This window comes from Cariama cristata, unplaced genomic scaffold (assembly GCF_000690535.1).
Source record: "Cariama cristata isolate BGI_N322 unplaced genomic scaffold, ASM69053v1 scaffold28414, whole genome shotgun sequence".
Classification (NCBI taxonomy): domain Eukaryota; kingdom Metazoa; phylum Chordata; class Aves; order Cariamiformes; family Cariamidae; genus Cariama; species Cariama cristata.
The window spans coordinates 88,658-110,858 of NW_009615229.1; the positions used below are offsets into that span (position 1 = coordinate 88,658).

At 35.3% G+C, this 22,201-nt stretch overlaps 1 protein-coding gene across 1 annotated transcript in view; it reads right to left on the reverse strand.

The window, feature by feature from the left end:
• LOC104161342 (coiled-coil domain-containing protein 132) overlaps positions 1–21,459 on the reverse strand; it is a gene marked incomplete at its 5' end in the record, with an annotated part of 48,545 nt that extends 27,086 nt beyond the window's left edge. Inside the window, 7 exons of the mRNA XM_009699738.1 lie at positions 7,053–7,159; positions 8,687–8,805; positions 14,538–14,714; positions 16,271–16,361; positions 19,753–19,851; positions 20,524–20,618; positions 21,362–21,459. Coding sequence (XP_009698040.1) covers positions 7,053–7,159; positions 8,687–8,805; positions 14,538–14,714; positions 16,271–16,361; positions 19,753–19,851; positions 20,524–20,618; positions 21,362–21,459 — 786 coding nt within the window. The remainder of the gene's footprint in view (positions 1–7,052; positions 7,160–8,686; positions 8,806–14,537; positions 14,715–16,270; positions 16,362–19,752; positions 19,852–20,523; positions 20,619–21,361) is intronic.
• Positions 21,460–22,201: the final 742 nt, after the last annotated feature.

The following is a 22,201-nucleotide window of genomic DNA, read 5'->3' on the forward strand; positions in this document are numbered from 1 at the left end:
TGTTTACAGGGCCTATAGTTTTTCGTTATTTTGTTTTCCAGCATAGGGCATGGCTCTTTTCTTAGCATCATACAAGAAGTGTACTTAATGAAAACCCTGATGTTGCAGAGATCCTACATTTCCTGCTGGCTAGCTCAAAAATGACATACTGCTTGCCCTATTAGCATCTTAAAAACATAAAGAATATATAATAAGTTTTGGGTTATTATAGCAACAGACCAATTTTTGAATCAAATCATAAATGCAGTCCACCCAGCATGTAGGATATAGCAGAGCATTTAACAAATTGTCATATTCCAGACATGTTTTGATGTGACAGGTTGGAAAAAATAACATGAGGGTGCTAAAAGAATTTCTTTTTCCTGTAGTCAGCAACACTGTTTTTCAAGTTAATGCTGTGCCCAGCAAAGTAATTTGCTAATCAATACAGAAAATGTTGTCTTAAGCAGAGAAATTGAGTAACAAGGCACAAAATTAGCTTTTAATATCACAGGAAGTTATGTGAATTTTTTTAAGCAATTGCTTGTGTAGGTCAGTAAAGATAACATTAATTTGATAAATACATGATACAGCTACCTACCTGGTAAGATGATATAGCACTATGGTAAGAATCAAGCAATAACCTGACATTGCTACTTTCCAGGTTTCTACCTAGCTTAGACTCCCTGCTTGAATGCTATGCCTCTGTGCCCCAGTTTGCTAACACAGGCAAGCACATATTTTGTTACTTTTGGAGATTTGACACAGGTTGCAATAATTAATATTTGGAAGTTTAGCCCAATCGTTAATTCTATGCTTAATTATTAATGTTTTGACCCACAGCACTATGAAAAAACTGAAAAGCAGACTTAAAAAAATTTATCTGTCTTCCAAAAGGGACAACCAAACCCAGCTAATTCCAACACAGCCCAATGTGGAAATTTTCATGTTTGGGAAAGGATGGTACCCTAATCAAAGCAGCTGTCATCTTCATATGTGCTATCTGAATATTCTGTATTGCCACAGGCTGATTTTCTCCACTTATCCTGTGAGAAACACATTTTTAAACTTGCCTGCAACCCATACACAATATAAGGGTGATGTGTCACATTCTGGGCAGTTACAGATTGCCAAATATCTGTGCAGCTGGCATAAATATTCAAGGTAATCTCTCTGGCAGTATCTTACACTTTTCTAAAGGACATACACTGTACACTGCTCAAATATTGTCCCTATAAAAATCTTCTCATGCCAAGAACATTTCTCTATTACGACATCACTCAGCATCTTGACACAACAAGTGTTCCAAGAACATTTCCTCCTAGTTGCTCTCTCTATCAGGACACCAACTTTTAATTTCTATACATTGTTACCTAGTTGCACTAAAGTTCTTATTTGGGGTGAAAAAGAGGTATATGAGAACATTTCCAAACAGCACTAACAGCCCAAATCCACACTGTGCTAGAAACTTCCAGAAATACTTGAAAGCACCACTTAAGAGTTTCAGCAACTCAAAGTAGCTTGACTTTCTACAAGCTCTCTGTTAATAGTTAGAACTGCTGAACATCTGCCAGGTTTCTTTTGAAGTATTATTTCCAGCACTTCTTTTGTCCTTAATGACAGTAAGTAGAGAGTACTCTCTATCAGACTAATTATAGAAAACTAATCACTGAAAGAAAAAGGTAAATAAATACAAAACCTCCTGAATAATATATATTTGAGTTTTAGTATATCCGTCGTCATTAGTGAAATAATTTCCTAGGGAATCTCACAATTCCAAACATGCAGCTTCCTACAACATACATTAAGACATAAAACACCACTTTGAAGGAAAAAGGAAAAGCCCACTGTAATCGTATCATTTTGAAAGACTCTATGATTTAGGGTTTTTTAAGTCCCACGAGGTTCTATGCTATGTGACCAATCACTTACTTCAGCTACAAGATTTCTGCTATGAGATTTGTCATCACCATTATTATCTTCTTAGAAGTTAATGGGTTTTAAAGCAAGCAAAATCAAGAGCTTCTTCCCAAAAAACATCCACAACAAAAGCAAAAATGCAGCCAAAAAAGGCATTAAAAAAATCCAACCTAAGAAATAACCATTAAACTATTTCTTAAGTCAGAAAGATGTTAATTAAAATAAGAAATCACCCAAGCAATATATACAATGGCATAATCATTAATTATTCTTGTTGATGTATAGGACCTAGGTCAAAATATTCCATACCAATTTAACACAGGTTCACTCCTTCTTTACGTTTTAAGTCAACATGCAATGGCTTGATAGGAAAACATTAACCTTATAAATTAATCTAATGGTTACTTTATACCGGAAACAGAGAAATAATTACCTGGTTTATTAACTTGAGGGAAAACCAGATAAATTGAACCGTTCACTTGAAATTCAAATTAAATGAAGTTATAGCAGCTTTCACATCAGTTATACATAGCAACTCATTTATGTAGTTTATAAATATTAAGTTCCACTTTGTTTTATTCATCTAGCCTCCACACAGAAATAGTTCAAAATGGGTTAGGAGCACTGCTATACTCATTCAGTGAGTCCTACTACTTGCATAACATTCCTAAAAAGTGAGGCAACAATTTCTGTTACTTGATGGGGCAATTCAAATCTGCATCTTCATCTCACTCCAGACATCAATTTTTAAACCTAGTTTCCTTCATTATTTGTTTTTAACTAAGATCAGGGAGCTGAACCAGATCTACCAACAATCATGCTGATGCAACATAAAGTCAAAAAAAAAACGTATCAGGGACAAAAACTGCTGAAGTACTCACACTACTGCCACCAAAACAAATATCTCTTAAAATAAAGCCTTATTTTCATGGAACAGAACTTTTAAAAAGTACAGGCTTCCTGTAGATAGGACATATGTATAGTGTTCGTTGTTCTACGTTAGGCCCCTGCTTATTTTTTGCTGGTCTTGCATATGCAATTCACTTTGTCCAACTTTACCTAAAAACTAGACCCTTAGCCACACTGGTTGCCTAGATCTCCTGTGCAGAGGGCAAGCAGCTCCAGAAGACAAGTGCTAAGATATCTATGCGATGACATGCAGGCAAAGACATCCAGACAGCCAACAAACTCTATCATCTTCTGGAGTTACCAACAGTTCTCCATTGATAATGAAGGGATCCTAAGACAACCATCTCAGTTATACTCCTTGAAATTAGTGTTAACTGCCATGGCATTTTCCTAGCCAAAAATCTGAGACAGCGCGGGACAAGCTGGAGCCTTCCATAGCATCAGCAGAGACTGCTGTTAAAAGATGGGCATGCTCCACAGCATTCCTGTCTGCAGCGGGAAAATCCAGGGGAGCGGATCATACCCGAATCTCCTACAACCTAGCATCACACCCAGTCAAAGCTGCCAAGCAACAACATGTATCTTCATGTTTACTAGGGATGATTCAAGAGACAAGATGGGAGACAAGAAGGGAGGAAAAACTATTAAATCCAATAGTCTGGCTAAAGAGTGGTATCTTACTTGTTTCTTTTTTCTGTAGTCATTAACCATTAAAGAAATGTGTGTGATGCCCCTGGGGATGCTGCCTAGAAGAAGTGAATGAAATATTGGTATGCTAAGGCCAAAAGTCATGACAAAAGATAAAGGTGCTTTCAACTTCTGTGGTAGAGGTGTAATACGCAGTCTGTGTCTAACAGAAACACGGTACAAAAAAAACTCGTTTCACTTATGATATCAAATGGTAGGTATTCCTCAAAAAAGATACAAATAAAAGTGAGGTGGGGACATTGCATATTAGAAACATGAGAAACTGCACAGAAACTAGAAGCAAAGAATGACTAGAACAAGGGCAGAGGGGAAAAACAGACCTATTCGCTCAGGAAGTTACATTAAGCGCTAGAAGTACCAAAAGTCTTGCCAAAACTAAATTTTTCAAAGATGGTAATTTCCAATTACGGAAGACTAACAAAAGCAAACCAAACCGGGAAATTGTAGACAAGCAAGACAGCCCAAAAGCAAGAATGAATAGTTTGCCTTGGTTTTCACTGGGCACAATGATACTGACAGAGAGAAAAGCAAGAAGGGGAACAGGGTGATTAATAGAATTGAACTGGTGGCTTTCAGTCACACTGAGAATGAGCTGGAAAAGACCTTAAAACAGTCAAGCTACAGAATCGAAGGAATCAGGACGTAATAAAAAATGGCTGTGAAATCATCAGTCTGGTAATCAGTGTAATAACCTGTATGTGCAATAAGCAGCTAAGATACAGGTTGTATTGCTACAACTGAAAAACAGCAAATAAAAACATATTCAAGAAGAAGGAAAATAGCCATCCAAGCAACTATTGATCCACTGCTTTAATTTGTAGGATGTAGGACTTAGATCAAGTTTTGAAGAAATTATGAAAGTGACAGAAGCAGAAATATGGAGGTAAAATTAACACAAAACAAATCATGCATCTACCAGAACTGAACTGTACCAGACTATGATATATATTTTTTTGTTAGGGAACCTACATAATTTTCTAGACAAAGGACACAGTACATTTCCTCTACCTGGGATTTAGTGAAAGTATTAATTTAACAATATTGCACAGTAAACAAGTGAAGCTAGGGTTTTTTAAATGAGTAAGGGTTTAACAAAAGAGAAGACAGGATGGAGTGTGTTGAAAACGGAGGTATCTGGAAAAGCTACTAGTGAAATTCCCAGCAACTGGCCTCTTCTGTAGTATTTTCATTAATGACTCTGGCACAAAAATAAGAGTATGATAATGGAAAAAAATAAGGAGGCACCATCAAAACAGAAAGGGATTGACACAGTGTACAAGAGGAACTAGAGGACCTTGATGACTGCTGTAATAAAAATTGGATGAAATTCAGTAGTACAAAATGTAAAGCCATGCATCTGGGGACCAATTAAAAACATGCATCTTTCTATTATAAATTAACAGCTCATCCCTTGGAAAAAAACTGGGAAAGTGAAGGACCTGCTGGCTGTACAGGCTCATTACAGATGGACTGAACTGCCAGTACAAGGAACCTGTGAGAAATCCAAAGAGGTGCATAAGGGAGGTAACTTGTGACTAGGATGCTGCGATACAACAGTGATGTAATGCAGTGAGATCTCATCCAAAGTACTGTACATGATTTTGGTAACTCTGTAACAAGAGCAGAAAAAGAACTGGTAAGAAAGTAGGGGACTTAAGCTTCTGGCAAATAAATACAGATACTAAAAATCTTGGCACATTTTGTTTAGTGAATCAAAGACTGAGAAGAAAAAGGATTGCCTTCTATAAAAACAGCAGAGCAGTATGCATCAAAGAACAAGATGATCCGTCAAACCTAACCTAAAAGTTTATTTTGGTATAAGATCAAGTGGGCAGAAAATAGGAAGTTTTTTTTTTTAACCATTAGCTTGATAGGGCTTCTGGAATAGAATTACTATTGGATAGAGTGGTGGGAACAAAACAGAAGTATTTTTAAACTGGAGCTCAAAACAACCATATTTACCGGAAGTACCTAAATGACATGACTTCCTGTAGCAGATGCTGCAAGAGGTCTCCTTCCAATTCCACATTTGAAATAACACTATTACCACCAGTCATCACAGAAACAATATAAAACACCCTCAACAGCAAAAAATTGAAAATTAAACATAATTCCAGAAGGGGAAAAAAGTATATATATGAGCTTTGAAAAATAACATTTGAGTTTGGATTTATGGCTGGAATCCACAAATATAAAGTCTCCTTATGTAAAATTGGAAAACCAGAACTACAGCTGCACCTACTTGTACACTGTGTTAGGGCAGGGGGGCAGGGGCAGAGGCTGGGGGAAGACCGAGTGGATTGCATGAAAGTGCCACGTGTGATTTCTAGATTCAATCCTAAATTTTCTTAGAGCAAAACCTTAATACTAGAAGGTAGCAAACAAACATCTCCAAACTAACTCACAGATCAATACCAGAAAAGTTATGACAGAATAATCTCAATTCATATTTCAGGTCTATATTGTAGACGCTCCAAGAGGGAAAAAAAAAACCTGCAAATAAGGTTTAGAAGATTAATTTCAGATTTATGTGCTGCTCTCTGAGACAGCAAAAGGAACTAACCAGGTGTTGGATTAGTTTCTTTTAAAAACAGATTACTCTGAAGTACCACAATCATTTCCAAGCACATAAACATTGAAGACAAACTTCATTAATATAACACGTACAGAATTCCTCTCTCTTCTGCCTAACCTGATGAATTCAGGTAGTTACTTCCCCTTCTCTACAAATAAAATGAAAGTTAGTAGCAGAAAATTGCTATCGTACAAGTATCTAGATAATCAAATGGAAGTCACGATCACACAAAAATCAATCCCATTACACCTAAATCATAGGGGAGTGTTTTCACAGAAAACTTTTGGCTAGAAAGGACCTCCAGTGGTCACCTAGTGCAACCTCCTGCTCAGAGCAGGTCTAAGGAGATGAGGTTGCTCAGGGGCTTGTCCAGTCACGTCTTGACCACCTCCAAGGATAGATATTCCCTAAACTTCCCAAGGATCACTAGGATGCATTCCAATTACTGAAATTACCCATATGGGAGGGCACTTCTAGTTGTCTACCATGTAGTAAAAATTATTCTGGGTGTGAGAAATTGAGTAATGAAATGGGCAAAAAAACACCAATCTTTAAGTTCTTACTTTTGTAACTATACTACTTTAAAATGAAGCATTCAATCCACCAAGACACATTAGCAACATAAAACATTAATCTATTTCCTTTCTACATCCACTGTTTTTCCACATTCAATATTTTAGACAAATAATCCAACATTATTGGTTAAAATCAATATAAGCATGCAGATTAATTTTCAAAGCAAAAATAACTCACAAGATATAACCAAATTTGTCTATTTAATTAAAAAATATTTTGGTTTAGGGCTTTATTTCTATTTTATTAACATTTTCAAAGAGTGGAAATCGATCCCAACTAGGTATATTTCTAAAAGCCTTAAAATTAATTTAACATATTTGCTATAATCCATAGGTTTGCATTAAAATAAAAACCACATATAAAAAATTACAATTGTTCTACGTACCAACAAGCCTTATTACATTCAGTGTAGTGTTTGTTAGGATAGGTGCATTCACTTTATTGAGGTTATAATCTGATCTCTTTCTGCTCCTCAAAGTTTCTCGAGAAATACTTTAAAGAAAACAAAACAAAATACACCAAATGTGACCGCCTATTATATTGAAGGACATACAAAAAAAATTTAGTAGAAAAGAAATCCTTCCTCCCCCCTTTCTTCATATGACAGTACATCTTCCACTACAGTATTTTATCTATGCCAAAGCATAACTGGGTTAGCAATCTAACACTGGAAGAGAGAAGTCTGGCCTAATTGACATAAAATTGTGCTAAAGAGTTTCTAAGTTGTAGTCCAGGACTTCTGCAGGCCTCTGCCTGGCCTCAGCAATAATTTTAACCACTCTGACTCAAGTCCATAGTTTATGAAGTAAAGAAGACAAAAACAATGCAAGTTGCAACAAAACAGGGGCAGACTAGTAAGCTACACCTGAAAATGACTATCTGGAAATGGAATCAATTTTGAGTAAGATGAAACTAAAAAGACATTAAATTTTTAATAAATGATAGTCCTGCAAAAAGCAGGGAGTTGGACTTGATGATCCTTATGGATCCCTTCCAACTCCAGACATTCTACGATTCTATTGGAGAAACCTTCTGCCAGCCGCCATACCTCAAAATTACATTCTTCCAAAAATTCAGAATGCTTCAATTTCACAGCATCAAGCTATGGACAGTCACTGTGGTTTGTTCCAATTAAGTAATTTTTATCAATATCGCCATCACTTCTTTGAAATGGAGTAGTTTATGTGAATATATCTTATGAAATCATGCTAACAATATTTTATCCTAAAAAGTTGCTTTGTAAAATAACATTTCTCTGCTTTGACTCAAGTGGTGGCTTTCTAGTTCTCCTGCAATCCTCTACACACAAATAATGTTAGCCTGCTTCACAAAGTCTGAATAGACATCGTAGTACAGTGTCCTAGACAGAAATTTGTATTTCAGATTCTTTGAAAAGCTAGAGTTGGCTTTTTTTTTATATGAATATATATAAATTAAATATTTTTACATATATTTTCATCAAAATAGAATAGGTATATTTATGTATACATACATACGTGTGTGTGTATATATTCTTAAGGAAAAAGATAATTTAAAATTCCAAATGACTGCCTTCAAGCTAACGAAGAATTACATTTATTTTTTTTAATCTGTAAAAGTTTACTGTTTGACTGCAAAAGTAGAAGCCCAAGCCTCAGGTCATTTGTCTCCAAACAACTGCTTTTGACACAACAGAAATTATACATATGCACAACAGCAGTTGCAGAAGAATCTTCAGTTAACATCTAATGCTTGCTAATCATTTTTCCACTACCTGCTTCAGAGAGCCTTTATCCTCCTTCAAAATCTTGCTTTCCAAAGTTTCTTTCTGCAATAATGATGAGCAGTTTAACGTTCCTCCCCATTCCAGAGACCTAAGTGCTGAGCCCTTCTAACTGCGCAGGTAGAATTATTCAATTTTAAGATTATTCAATTATTATTCCATTGTCATAGAGTACAGATTAAACAGAAAATGACCTAATTAGAGTACTGAGATGAAAAGCATGTAGTTAAGACCAAGGATCCCCACAGTCTACTTACCTTTTCACAGGGGCATCTCCCGTCTGCTCATCAACATAATCTCTTTTCAACTCTTCAGGAACATCACTGTCGCTATCATACTCTTGATATGCACTTTTTTCTTGTTCATCTGATTCATACTGTTAAAAAAAAAAAAGAAAAGAAAAAAAGAATAAATTGACTGCCATTATTTTCCTTATAATATTGTCACTCATTTAACGTAGCATTTTGGTCACTTCCTGGCTTTTACCTCCATCAGGTTACAAATAACTTTGCTGGCTGGAAGGCTGCTGACAACGTTCGTTAAAGATGCAGCAGGCAAATTATATAAAGCCATTTGTAAGTGCATTTCTAAACAAACTTCTATTCTCAGATGTTGATTCAGAGTAAATATTTGCATCATCCTATTTCTCCTGGCTACTGATAATTTTTTTTGCTTTCGTGTTGCTGCATCAAGTACCCACGTATCTGAGCTTTTAATAATTGCCTTACAATCTGAAAACACAGTAATAAAATCTTGAAATTCATCCATACAGTGCCAATAAACCAAAAAAACTGGGACCACATATTCCTTAATTATTAATGTAAGAAGGACTAGACTACTGCTTCACAGAAATATTTATTTATATTGTACAAATTTAATTTTAAAAAAAAAAGCACCACCAAAAAAACAACCTGCAGTTGTTTGCAAAATTGATTTTAGTACACTCCAAAAGACATTTCTACTAGAAAGTCTTTCAACCACTTAACCTGTTAAAGACCAATGTGATTTTGACTAAGCACAAACACTTCAAGAAAACAAGCAGTCAAATGCTACTACAAAAATATAAGTATTTCTCATTGCTACTATTAGCGTGTAATTTTTTTTCTCGCTAATTTTTCTCCACTTTCTTCAGCTATATGCTAATGTATCCACATTAAAGGCAAGAAGAGTAACTTTGTATATATATATGTATGTTCTATATATATACAGTTTGCACTGTACATGGAACAAACAAAAACTGCAGAGCAAGCAAGAAACAGGATTCTGCAACCCAAATCGATATACCTTTCCTCATAGAGTAAAATAAAAACTACAATAAAACCCCAAAACACAGTGCACTATATTATTCTAAGAAACACTCTAATGAAATAACTCTACTGTAATCAGTGGGGGCTAGATTAAAAGTATTTTCTTTCTTTTTCCCCTTGCTTTCTCAGAAAACTCGATGGGGTGTTTGGGGCATGCTTGTATTTATTTGCACGTGCTAGTTCTTGGTTTTGTTTTGAAACATACACCATCCTTTATCTAGTTAAAGGCAAAAGATCCTGATATTTGAAATATTTATCTAATTATCAGTGAAATAATCAATCTTTGATGGAAGAAAGCCTCATGCACCATTTGCTTCATTTGTCATAAATGCTACAAATTATTCCAGAATAACTCTACGAAAAATGTGAACACATAGATAAATTAACCAAGTATACCTGCCTTGAGACATGCCTTCTTATACTGAGGAACATTTGATGTTAATTGCATCTTTTGAAAAATAAGAAGCTTAAGTATTTACAGACAACTACTGCCTCCAAACACTCAGCTGCATTTTTAATTTTTTTTAACTGTTTCATTGTGTTCAATTGTTGAACTGCATTTCAAAGATCACAAGAGAATTATTTTCAATTCTAGTATGGAAGGTTTGAGCCTAACAAGTGATGCCAGGAAAAAAAAAAAAAAAAAAGAGCAACACAGGCTACAGCATATACAACACAATATAGGATTTGCATGATAGACAGGTACTATTATTGCTAGAGTATGAGTTAAGGGCAGAAATACTATTCACAAATACAGATAATAAATGCCTTTTATAAATATGAAGTCACACATATATAGTAAAAGTGTACAATTGGGATTTTTTTCTAAAACATCTAAAATTTGCAATCTTTTTTCACTCCAATTAAAAGCAGTATTTAATGTTAATCTTTTTCAGGTGTTCTAGGTTGCTCTGTAGTATAGGTGTTTTAGACACCTCATAAATAATGAAATATTTCTTTTCACAAGGTGAATTTCTTAATCCAGAAAAGATTAAAGGAAAACAAATACTTGATGCTCTGTGATACAACTGTTTTCCCTAAACACTTACACAACTATCACAACATTAAGCATATCCAAATGCATTTGCCCTTGAAGAGAGACCACAATACTTTTCCTTTTAACTTTTCCTTAATGTGTACACTGCTTTAAAGCCATTTTATCCAAGGAGTCAATAAAGACACATATAACAAAGACTGTCTGGTTCCAGGATCCCTAAGAAATGGCAGAGTTTTAAAGGATATGACTGGTCTCCAGAGGGGGAATCCAAGGAACATACACTAAGGCAATGTCAGTCTCTCAATCCAAAATACACTAGGAAATGTATTTTTTCAGTCTTGCATGGCAATTCTCAGCTCCAGCCCTAAGCAATGGAGGCTTTTAAAGCCTAGCGCTACAAAAGCAGTATTTTATAAAAGTGAGAAGCCCACAGTACAAACAAATTCAAAGCAAAACCAGTTCAGATGGAAAAAAGGATGTAGTGTGAGACACAGACTAAAAAGAAATGTTCTGATCATTCCTGTTCACAGGCATAATTTCTCACTCATGACCATTTCAGACAAAGGAAAGCTATAATGAAAGCAGCCCAGTTTATTTCAAAAATGAGCTGGTTTCAGTCTTGATTAAGGACAAAGGGAATCATAGTTTAACTAACTTGGCTGGAATACTAGCATGGAGAATTATCACCATTTATTATGCATTAATATATAATAAATCATATACCGATTCAATTAAAGTCCAGTGATAGTAAAATGATAAATTGACTACAAATTGTTTACTACAATTCATATTGATATATGAATCTGACACTTGACATATTAACTGTGTTAACATCATAGATTAAGAGTATTTTGAGAAAAAAAAACTTTTTACACAGAAAAATACTTTATTAAGTCCCCTCAACCTAATGCTATTAATGAGCTCGGAAAGTTATTTAATGAGACAAAAATATCTGCATTTTAAAGTATGCAGCAAGTAACTCACAACTGTTAAATAGTGACCTCAACTTCAAGAGACTTTATAAATCCATTTTGAATATGCACTGTCTGCAGCAAAATTTTAGTGCCAAAAGGAGTTCAGATATCTTATAGCAATAATCAGTTCACAACTGTTTAGCTAATTGCTCAAACAAACCCATAGGACAACTACGGTTTGTTGAAGAGTTCAACAGATTTTAAGTTGAAGAGTGTTACAAAACTGTTAACTGTACCACAACAAAGATTTTAGGGAGCTACAGAAAAGAGACATAAAGCATCTCACCGAAGCTCAACATACAGAGCTGAGGTGACTGGATCCAGAGGCCTGTTTTCAGTTGTCCAGAACTGCAACAACTAAGCAGTTAAAAATACTTTAAAATTCTCAAAAGAAATCCTGGCAGCTTTTACCATCCTACAGATCATTTGACAAGTAAGTCAATTGCTTATGTCCCTGTCATGCCATTTCTTGAAATATCTGGAAAAATATCTGCATTCCCTGGAAAGAAAATTTTGCAACCTCCATCTGCAATAATTTCAATTTTAAGTGCTAAAACATGCCTCCACCTTAACTGGTCAGTCAAGCAACTGAAACATAACACCTTTGTAGAAATTTATCTCACATTACCTAAGCAAGTTATTTCTGTTTCTATGTAAAGGATAACCAAATACGTGTAACTTTTTCTTTAAAATAGTTCTTTCTATGTGTGAGCACTTTGGAAGAGCCGGTAATGGAGAGAGATGAAAAATGTGAAAAGGGAAGGTAGGATGGTCACTTGGACAGTATACTCACTTGAGTCACAAGATACCTTCCCCCAGCCTGTAATGCTGCATGGGGTTTTTATGGCCGAAGTGTAGGACCCGGCATTTGTTCTTGTTGAACCTCATGCTGTTGGTATCGTCTCATGAGTAAAATTTAAATTTTACTTGAGCTAGGACAGATTCTGAAGGGTAAAATGTTAAAACTGGAAAGAATGAAGCAACTCTGTTCTAACTTGTGTGCAAAGTTTTCATATCTCATACAGGTGTGCAAATAGAAAGAAAAATTCCTCAGCATATCCACAGTAAAGAAATGAAGACAATTCGAGCCTCCTACAATTATAAGCCCTCTGCTTACAAGTCACTTCACAAAAATATGGGGACAGTGTATGCACTCATTTACTAGCAGCAACCTGCAAGGAATCAGATAAGATTGAAAATGACATTCCATCAATTATTCTTTTCTGTTCTTGAGATGTTATCCAGTCTTAGGAGCTCCAGTTAATATCAACTTTAGAAAATAATTTCACACTTTCCTAATTATTCTAAATGGAAATGGCGGCAAAAATATCCTGCAATATTTGAGATGTATTTCTGCACTTGCAGTGCAGGTCATGATGGCTCTTATACATTTGTTTCAGAGTCAAACCTTGAGAAGAAAGCTGTCTTGGGGAAAACAAACAAACAAAACCCCCCAAAGTTAAGTTAATTTTCTAGTCCTGTTTCTTCAGAAAAATCTTTTAAAAGGCAAAACTACCCATAAACACATACAAAAGTCTGAAATGAACTCTTCAGTAGAGGGAGCTTTCATTTTGAAAACCTCAACTATTGGTATCATCATTAATCCTTATTTCACTAAGGATCATTTTAGCAAGTATCTACAAAACGGCTGCCCAGATTCCCCAAAAGCTTTGTTTCAGAGTGTGTTTTTACAAAGTAGCATGGAATTCTGTATTTTTCAGCATGCCTTGCAGTACATTCAACTTTGTTTAACATGCTCATTTGGAGTCTACGTTTAAGTCTAACAGTGATAACCATGCAACTCTTCTCAGTCTACTGATTTGAAAAGGCAGGACATATGTTCTGCTGTATTACTTGATGGGAAGAACTACCACCAGAAAACTGGCTCTCCAGCAGCTTCCTTTAAGCACAATGCAACAATATTTCCTGCCAATCAACTGTATTTTCTCTTCCAGTGACACAGTAGGAAAGAGCCTGCAGCATCACCCACAAAAGGAAAGACAGTGGAGCATCACACTCCAGTGTGTGAGATACAGATCAAGCTGCTTTGCAACTGAAGTTCCACAAGGAAAGTAAGAAAGATGAAGCTCAAAACCAGAAAGCCGTTAGTGTGACATGCTGGATTAACTAACCTTAAACAAAAAAACCTAAACACAACCTTATGACGAAAAAAAGCCCAAGAAAACATTATTCAAAGGAACAAACAAGAGCAAAAGCTTTAACAAAAATATGTTATTATACCATTTAAGAGAATGGTACAAAGTTTTGAAGTAAAATGTATTTGACCACTGCTAGATTTTGACAGAGTTCTGAAAAAAATACACAAAGTTATTGTTCAGTTTTACAGCAGATCCCACGGTAAAGCACGTGTCCTTAGCATTTAAATTACAATTAAAAACTGCCTAACAAACATCAGATAACCCCCAGTAAATCATGTAAGTGTGAACAAATACAACAGAATGAGCAACCCACAATGATTCTTTCCTAAAAAGCCAGAAAGCCTTTCCTAAAATGACAAAACTACTTCCACAAAGAAAGTTAACTTAAACCCCCAGAAAAATACTAATTTTAGTGGAACATGTCTTGCTAGCCTTCAGGAACACTTGACTTCAGTGGAAAAAAATATTGATCCACTGAAAAACAAACTGAACTTTAAACAGGATGCCTGGCTTTCTGGCACTGTTAAAAGCAAAGCAACCTACCTAATTAAAGGAGTAAAGCAACTTGAGATTTTACACAGTACTGCAGTTAACTGATCCTTGTACTAAGACATTTTGTCATTGTTGATACACAAAATAATTTATTTTTTTTTTCCTGCAACACTCCATACCCCATTGGAAGCTAACACGTCTTCTGTCTCATCATCTTTGCTGTCGGCCTGAATTTCAAATGGGTTTCCTCCGTTACAGTACTGCTCAAATAACGTTACTGTTGTTGAAATTGCTGAAGCAGGCTGCTTACTAGGTGACACAGATGGGGAACGTGACTGCTCCATGAACTTAAATTCCTGTTAATAGAAATAAAGTACAATTTTAATCACCAACAAGACAGTTTCAGTATTACTATGACTCCAGTACCACAAAAACAGAGCATAACAACAAACTTGTGGACAATTAACCTGACACGAAAACCTTTCGCCAAAGCTTGCTGCTTATTTAAATATGCTTTTCATGCTGGCTCAACTTTGAAATTGGCAATCTTATACCGCTTGTCTTTCTAATTTTAGCAGTTTTTGGCTATGACATGTAATACATCTCCTATATTCTGAAAGTATTCGCTGTCCAAAACTAGGTGAAAACTAAGTGGGTTTTTTATTTCACAGAAATTAGGAAATAAAACAAGATCTAAATTCTATCCAAAAATGTAGTTTTCTTTATACAAGTTATATAGTAATTTACTAAAGCTGAAATTTTTTTTAGTATTTTATTTTTAAAAAGTTCTTTTAAAAATTTATTGCTTTTCAAATCCATTGCACATGAAGTTTCTGGTGACTGGGTGTGTGCACAAACTTTTTCAAATATATGGACTAAGTAGGGCATATAAGGTATGATTTTAGACATTTTTATCTAGAAACCTTGACTTATCTCAGTTGACATATCATTTTTATCTATTAAACTCTAGCTATTTATCTTCATAAATTATAATGTACATTTTGCCATTTACCTAAACGTTTAAAGATCAAAACGTATGCAGCTAAAAGGACTGCAAAGTTAGATTTCTGTTTATTTACATGAATCAGTTACTTTCTGCCATTTTCTGCTGCTCCAGTCCCTTGAACATATGTATGGATTTGCAAACCCATTTCTCTATTAAAAATATTATTTCTTTTGCTACTAGATGCTACTGAGGGTCCTCCTTCCTTTTCCCTCTGTGCTATTCCTACCCCAGTAGCCTCTTGTTTACTTTTACAGTTAACTCGGAACCTGCAAAATTATCTTTTGCTTGAGATTGCTCAGTTACATTCATTTTTGCGCTTTAGTGATAGCTTTAATCATAGTCCATGTTTCATTTGGCAAAACAGGCAAAATTCACCCACCACGTGCTAAACTTCACAAAAATCACTTTAGGACAGCAGGTGAACACACCAATTACTTGCTTTCAGTCAGACTTTACCACAGAAGAATTAACTTTTTTTTTCCCTTTTCCAGTGAGCCAGTGTGACCTATGTTTCCTGAAACAGGTGCCAAAATTGGTACAAGCTAGTGAGCACTCATGTGACTACTTTTAGGCACCCATCTTTTAGCATCTTACTCTCAGACAAATAATTTAGAAATAGAAAAGTGACATATTAATAGCACATTAGAACATGAAAAATAAAGGTTAACATTATGCTTACAACTTTAGCATCTTCTGTAAACCCCTACCTGCCTGAAACAGGAATGCTACTGTTTTAAAAGCATTTGAATCTTATGTTTCTAATATCACGAAGTGAAATTTAGAGGGTTTTAGCAGCCATTAAAAACATTTGCACAGTAATTCATGGATCTTACTACTTCTCAGAACACCTGGACTCTTAGTTATTGAAGTATTAATACATTTGTATGTGTTATTCATAGAACGTACATGAAGCTGCAGAATACTAAAGCTTGATTTAACAGGACAAAGTTCCCAGGTCTCATTCTCCAAAAACATTCTTAATTCTTCAAGACGGGTTCTGAAATACAACAAAATGAATACTCTTAATTGGCAGAGAGAGTAAATCAGGAAGCAGACAATTACTGAACTTGTGCAGTGAAAAACACCTTCAAAAACTTTCAAGGTCACACTTGAAAATAGGTATTTAACTCATTCTTTCAACTGACAGACTACCTAAAAGCTGTGGCTACTAACACAGTGTATGTTTTATGACACCTCTAGAGAAATTCTCAAAGAATGTCAGTCTCCAAAATTTGGAAAAAAATTTTTTTGACAAAACCATTAGAAAGTATAGAGGAATATCTATGATTATGCAGTAATACTGGACCTTTTTCCCTCTGTGTAAACTGTAGAAAGCAATACAATATACACACTCTATTAGCAGTACAACTTCTGTGAGCCCACACAAGATAAATGCTTCTTTCAGATACACTGAAGCCAACAGGTAGCAAAGGGAAGTGGAAAGAACTAATGTTCTACAGACATCTCAACTTTTCAGAAAAGAAAAAAGTTAAATGGCTATTAATCTCCTAAGCTATATTTTTCTTCATAGTTTAACTTTGCCTTGGTCCTAATATAGAAAACATGTTACAGAAACGTAATCAAGCCATTACGTCTCTGCAATGTTTCTGTTATGTTTTTAATCATTAGAAAAACCTCCATTCAGCCATAAGCAGAAATACTTTTAATAAAGAAAATTTTTTTGCCACGGAAGCAGGAACTCATATAGGAAAAGACAGAAACGAGTGCTTATTGAGGTCACATTGCTGTATCTTTTCTTCTTAATATATGGTATATTGTTTTGCTTAACAAGTAGCAGTTGGTAAATTATGCACTGGGTTTCTAATTAGGCACTAAAATATTCTAGAAATACTACTATTTCAATAACAAACTATAATCACTACTACAATTAAAATTTTCTTGCCTCAACAAGATGAGCAATGTGTTGAATTATGACTACAGTTTGCTGTGTCTATTTAAATTCACCAGTTAAATGCAAATAGATTTCAAGTGCCATTTTCAAGGCACTGGGTACCCATAGCATGCAGATCTTCTCACGGTAAAGCCAACAGAAACAACAGATCAAGATGCTGTGAAAATCAGCATGACAGACTAAAATTCTTTGAAAGGAAGATTAAGGAGAAAGAGTCATAGAAAAGCAGACATTTAAAAGCCACACAGCACAAGTTTTTGTATCATTTCAAAGCTGGAATCAAGCCACTGACAAAGTACTTGAACAAATGCTCTTCATTTTCACCAGCATACAAGACTAGAAAATGGCCCACACAGAAGGTCTGATGCATTCATTCTCTGAAAAGCTTTAGTGATCAGACACACCTTTTTAGAAACGTATCAGAACAAAAAGTACATTGCATTCCAAAAAACATCTTATTGACGTTTTCTGCCAAAAGCCCATTCTAATATTTCAAAATCATCAACTTTTACCCAAAAAAGGCTTCATGTATGCTCTAGTATATTGCTCTTCTATGCTTTTTGAATGACATGACCAGTTCCTTTGAATGCTTTCTCTATGTTGGCAGCTCTCTCAAACACCACACTGCCCAGGAGGTACATACGTCAAATTACACAACCAAAGAATTGATTACTCCTGGACTCCAAGCATTTCAGCTCTACGTAGCTTTTATGTACTAATGAATCCTTAAAAGCACTAGCTTTTTTTTTTTCCCCTCCCTCCAATTAAATACACAAGAGGAGTGAAAGCCACATTGGCTTGATCTGAAAAGGCAAGCTGCTTAAAGCTTTTACATAAATCAACATGAGGGATATAGCTGGGAGAGAGGTTTTTTTGTATTTTTGTTTCTGAGGATGAGAACATCAGCCGATTAATCTTCAAAATATCCACACAGCATAGAACATGTAAAAAGTATGAAAAGGTTCACATAATTTGAGTCATATCAATAATACTTCCTTTCATTTTCACAAAAATTACAAGAAACATTACCTTAATAAAAACCACAAGTTATTTCAAAAAATTATTCTTTCTATACATATTCTATTAATGTTTCTTAACCTTTCTTTTACTCAAAGATAATTCAGAAAATTAGTCTCTGATTCTCTAAGCTGTTAAACAGGTCATTTAAACACAAGCAAAACCATAATGGTCAAAATGATATTTATCGAACCAAATAAGGTATTATATGGTAAGTCAGTGTTGTAAAAGATGGTTAGGTAAACCAAAACAGCTCTTCTGAACCTACAGTTGCAAGCTCAGTTTCCAAATCAGTTCACGAAATTCAGTTCAAGGTTCATAAATGCTTTCAAGAAATACAGATAGGTGGCATGGCATCTTAATCAACTCATCTCCTGACAAGACATAATCTGCATCTGATTAAGGCTCAAGCTTTTCAGACAACTGGAACTGAGGTCTTCATCAAATGCCCAGAAAGAAATCCCTGCTACAACCACCAAAGTTGGAAGAAATTCCAAATCACATTCTCAGCTTCTGAATTTAGACACGGTCTCATGTTCTCCTGTCGTAACTTTCATACTTTACGGATTTTAGGCAGAAAGTCTCAGATCAAATGGGTTTGGATGTATTAGTTGTATGACAGCTCCTATACAACAGAGGACAACAGATCAAGACTGGCAAAGTAAGAGTTTCTTAGAGCAAGGAACGCTGTTATTTTTTCTCTTCCCTTCCTAGCTTTTCACATGCAGAAAGATGATAAATGCTAGATAACTTGAATGAAAGAGCTGTCAATCATCCAAACCAAGACATTTAGAAAATCAAGACAATTAAAATAAACAAACAGACAGACAAGTCTTGAAGCTGTCATAGCCATGTATCATTCTGAGGCCAAAGACTACCTGCACATGACAGCACATATGACTGGCCTCAGATACAACAGCAGAGTTGACTGAAACATAGTTAGATATCACCAATGAAAAAACTATGAAAATGTTACTCAAAAGGATGGACTCAGTTCTAAACATCTCATTTGATACACGACAGAATTGCATATTGAAAAAAAACATTTCACAGTCACACATGATCAGCTCTTTTTATGTAATGGCATAGAAAAAGAAGTAAAAATTTTGCTAGGACTTCAGAGGCATTCATCCTCAGGATCCCAGGAGGCAGTTTAAGAGGCAGCTTAAGAGGCAGACTGAAAGCTACTGAAATTCTACATAAAAACTTTTTCATCTTTATCTGGTTTGCCTGTTGCAGAACTAGAGTCCTCCATAACCATAGTAGAAGCAAAGGCTTCTCCACCCTCTCCCCTTCTCCAGAGTTCAGAGCCCTATTCTCATCACAAAACATACTCCACTATCTGCCAACCTCCATGCAGGGACATTATGCAGTGGAATACCTTTATGAAGCATTTAAAATTAAATCCAACGAAGATAAATGTCATTAGATTCACCCACTGCACATATAGTAGTCTCACCTGTGGTATGTTTTGAAATAGTTAACACTTTGTTTTCTGATAGATTCTTGCAAAACTTCAGACTTACTGCCACAAAATTCTTCTCCAACTTGCATCAGCCTATAACAATAAAACGAAGCTTAGAAATATTTATTGATTTATTAATACTGCTGTTCCAACCTGAATTACAAACCTCAATCATTACCATAAGCATACATGTATCTCCATAAAAGCAGAGCACCAATGTTAAGTTGCAAACACTTCACTCATTCCACAAAAGTCCATGTCTCATTTCCCTCCAAATCCTATCATAACATCCCATGCACATAGACAAAGAGCCACAACCAAAATAAACGTCCTTTTGAGATCACATACAGCACGGCAAGCTGTACAGCTCACAGTTTGAATCCATGATTTTATTACGAAAACAGAAGGACACAATACTTTACAGGTTAGCAGTACCACAGTATTTTACTGCTCTTGACTGAGAGTCCCTTTAAAAGCTTTTATAAACATCGAAATTGTCAGATCTCCACATCTAAAATCTTCAAAGTGGACAATACTGAAATCATATCACATTTAGGCACTACTTGAGCAGCAAAGCAATTTACGCTACCTCTCCCAAATACATCCTCATAAACTCACACATAAAGAAGTGCTCTTCAAACTATTAGTAGATATGAACAAAGTTGGTATCAGAATGTAAATATCAGCCTTAATTAACTGTGCTGTCTTATCAGAGTTTAAGTTTGTGCACCTGTATTAAGTAGTCTTATGACTACATCAGTATACCTGCTGATAACATCAAGTACAAATATGAAGTCATCGTATTTGAAGTTAGACAGATCTGTTCCCAGAAGATATGTCTTCACTTTCAGTTGAACATCCTACAAAACACGAACAAGTTTTGTATACTTAATACACTACAGACAAAAAGGTGAAGGCTCAGATGCCTGGTTCATTAGCACTTTTTGTTTTGTTTGCACTTCTTTTTGAGATTTAGAGTAGAATTCCTTTTTCTGTGATATGTACGATCTCTCATGGACTTTCTAAAACAATACTATCATTAGTTTCTTTAACACTCTATAACACAAGGTCAATCCTAGATGCTTTATTGTTACTGCAAAAACAGAGCTCTGGATTACAATTCAGCCATGTAAAAGGTTTACAACCATTTCATCATACATTTGGTGTCTCACTGCACATCAAACTGATTCAGCAGTCAGAGCAGAAATACTGTGAAACCAGGCAGGTTCACAAGACTTCAGGTTCTCCATAGCTATGATTATACGAGAAACATAAAGCAGCATGACTGTGCTAACAGAAAAGTACATGAGAAGAAAGTAGACTGTGGGGCAGCATACAGACTGGGAGAAGTGGAAGCAGGCCGAAAGTCTTGTTCTTACCTTTTGATATCTTGACTGAGGTTGTAAGCACAGTGACCAAGTAGTAACTGAGTCACGGAAATTTTATTTCCATGGTTTTGATATATTTAGCTCAAATCAAGAGATTTCTTTTAAGAAGAGAAGTATAAATATAACTGTAATTAATACGGGGGGGCGGGGAAGAGAGTGAGAGGTGGAGAAAAATATTATGAAGGGAGGGAAAAAAAAAAAATCAGAAAACATACCTGCCATATTCGTGAAAGCCCATGTTCCAATTTCTTTTTTACATAGCTGCGGTCAAAACTGTTCTCTTCAGTTCCAATCACGTTGCTGCCATCTGAAACTGAAGGTGAAAGGTATTGCAGATCTTTCCAAAAGCCTTGAAATGTATCCTAGTTTTCTATCCATAATGAAACTTCTGCCTTAGTCATTATCATATTATCCATTATGCAAACTCCAGGAGAGCTCCATTGCTCTAAACTTTTGATAGGAAATTAATAAAGCACATATAAATATTATATGCTAATGCAGACCAGGAGAGCTTCTGATTGCTTTTATGTAACTAAGACACCCCATTCAATAAAGATCAAAAGAAGATGAGAGTAACAGATACTGATACTTCAAATACAAAAGATTAAGTTGAATGTTGAAGTGAGCACTGCTTATCCTCTACAACAAGATTCTCTTAAGATATTCTACCTTTGTAGACAAGAACCATGAACTTAAAAATTTCAGAAGCAAGATTTTTAACTTTCTGTCCCAGCAAATTCTGTCTGCAACTCTGGGGAAAAATACTGAAACTTTTCCCATGAACTATGCAAACAATATAGCATGCTCTTTTCTCCCCACCCCGCCCCCCCCCCATTAATCTATGCTTACGCGTGAACCACGTCAATCATACAATGAGGTATCTTTCATTCTTTCAAATTATTTTATTTAATTACAAAACTTTCATTCCTACAGCACTGGATCACTTTCAAAAAAAGCACTGTAACGCATGGTAAACTTCTGTATGTGGTCCTCTCTCTCCCCATGGAGGAAATATAATTTATTTCCATTTTAAAAAAGAGAATTTAATATTTCAT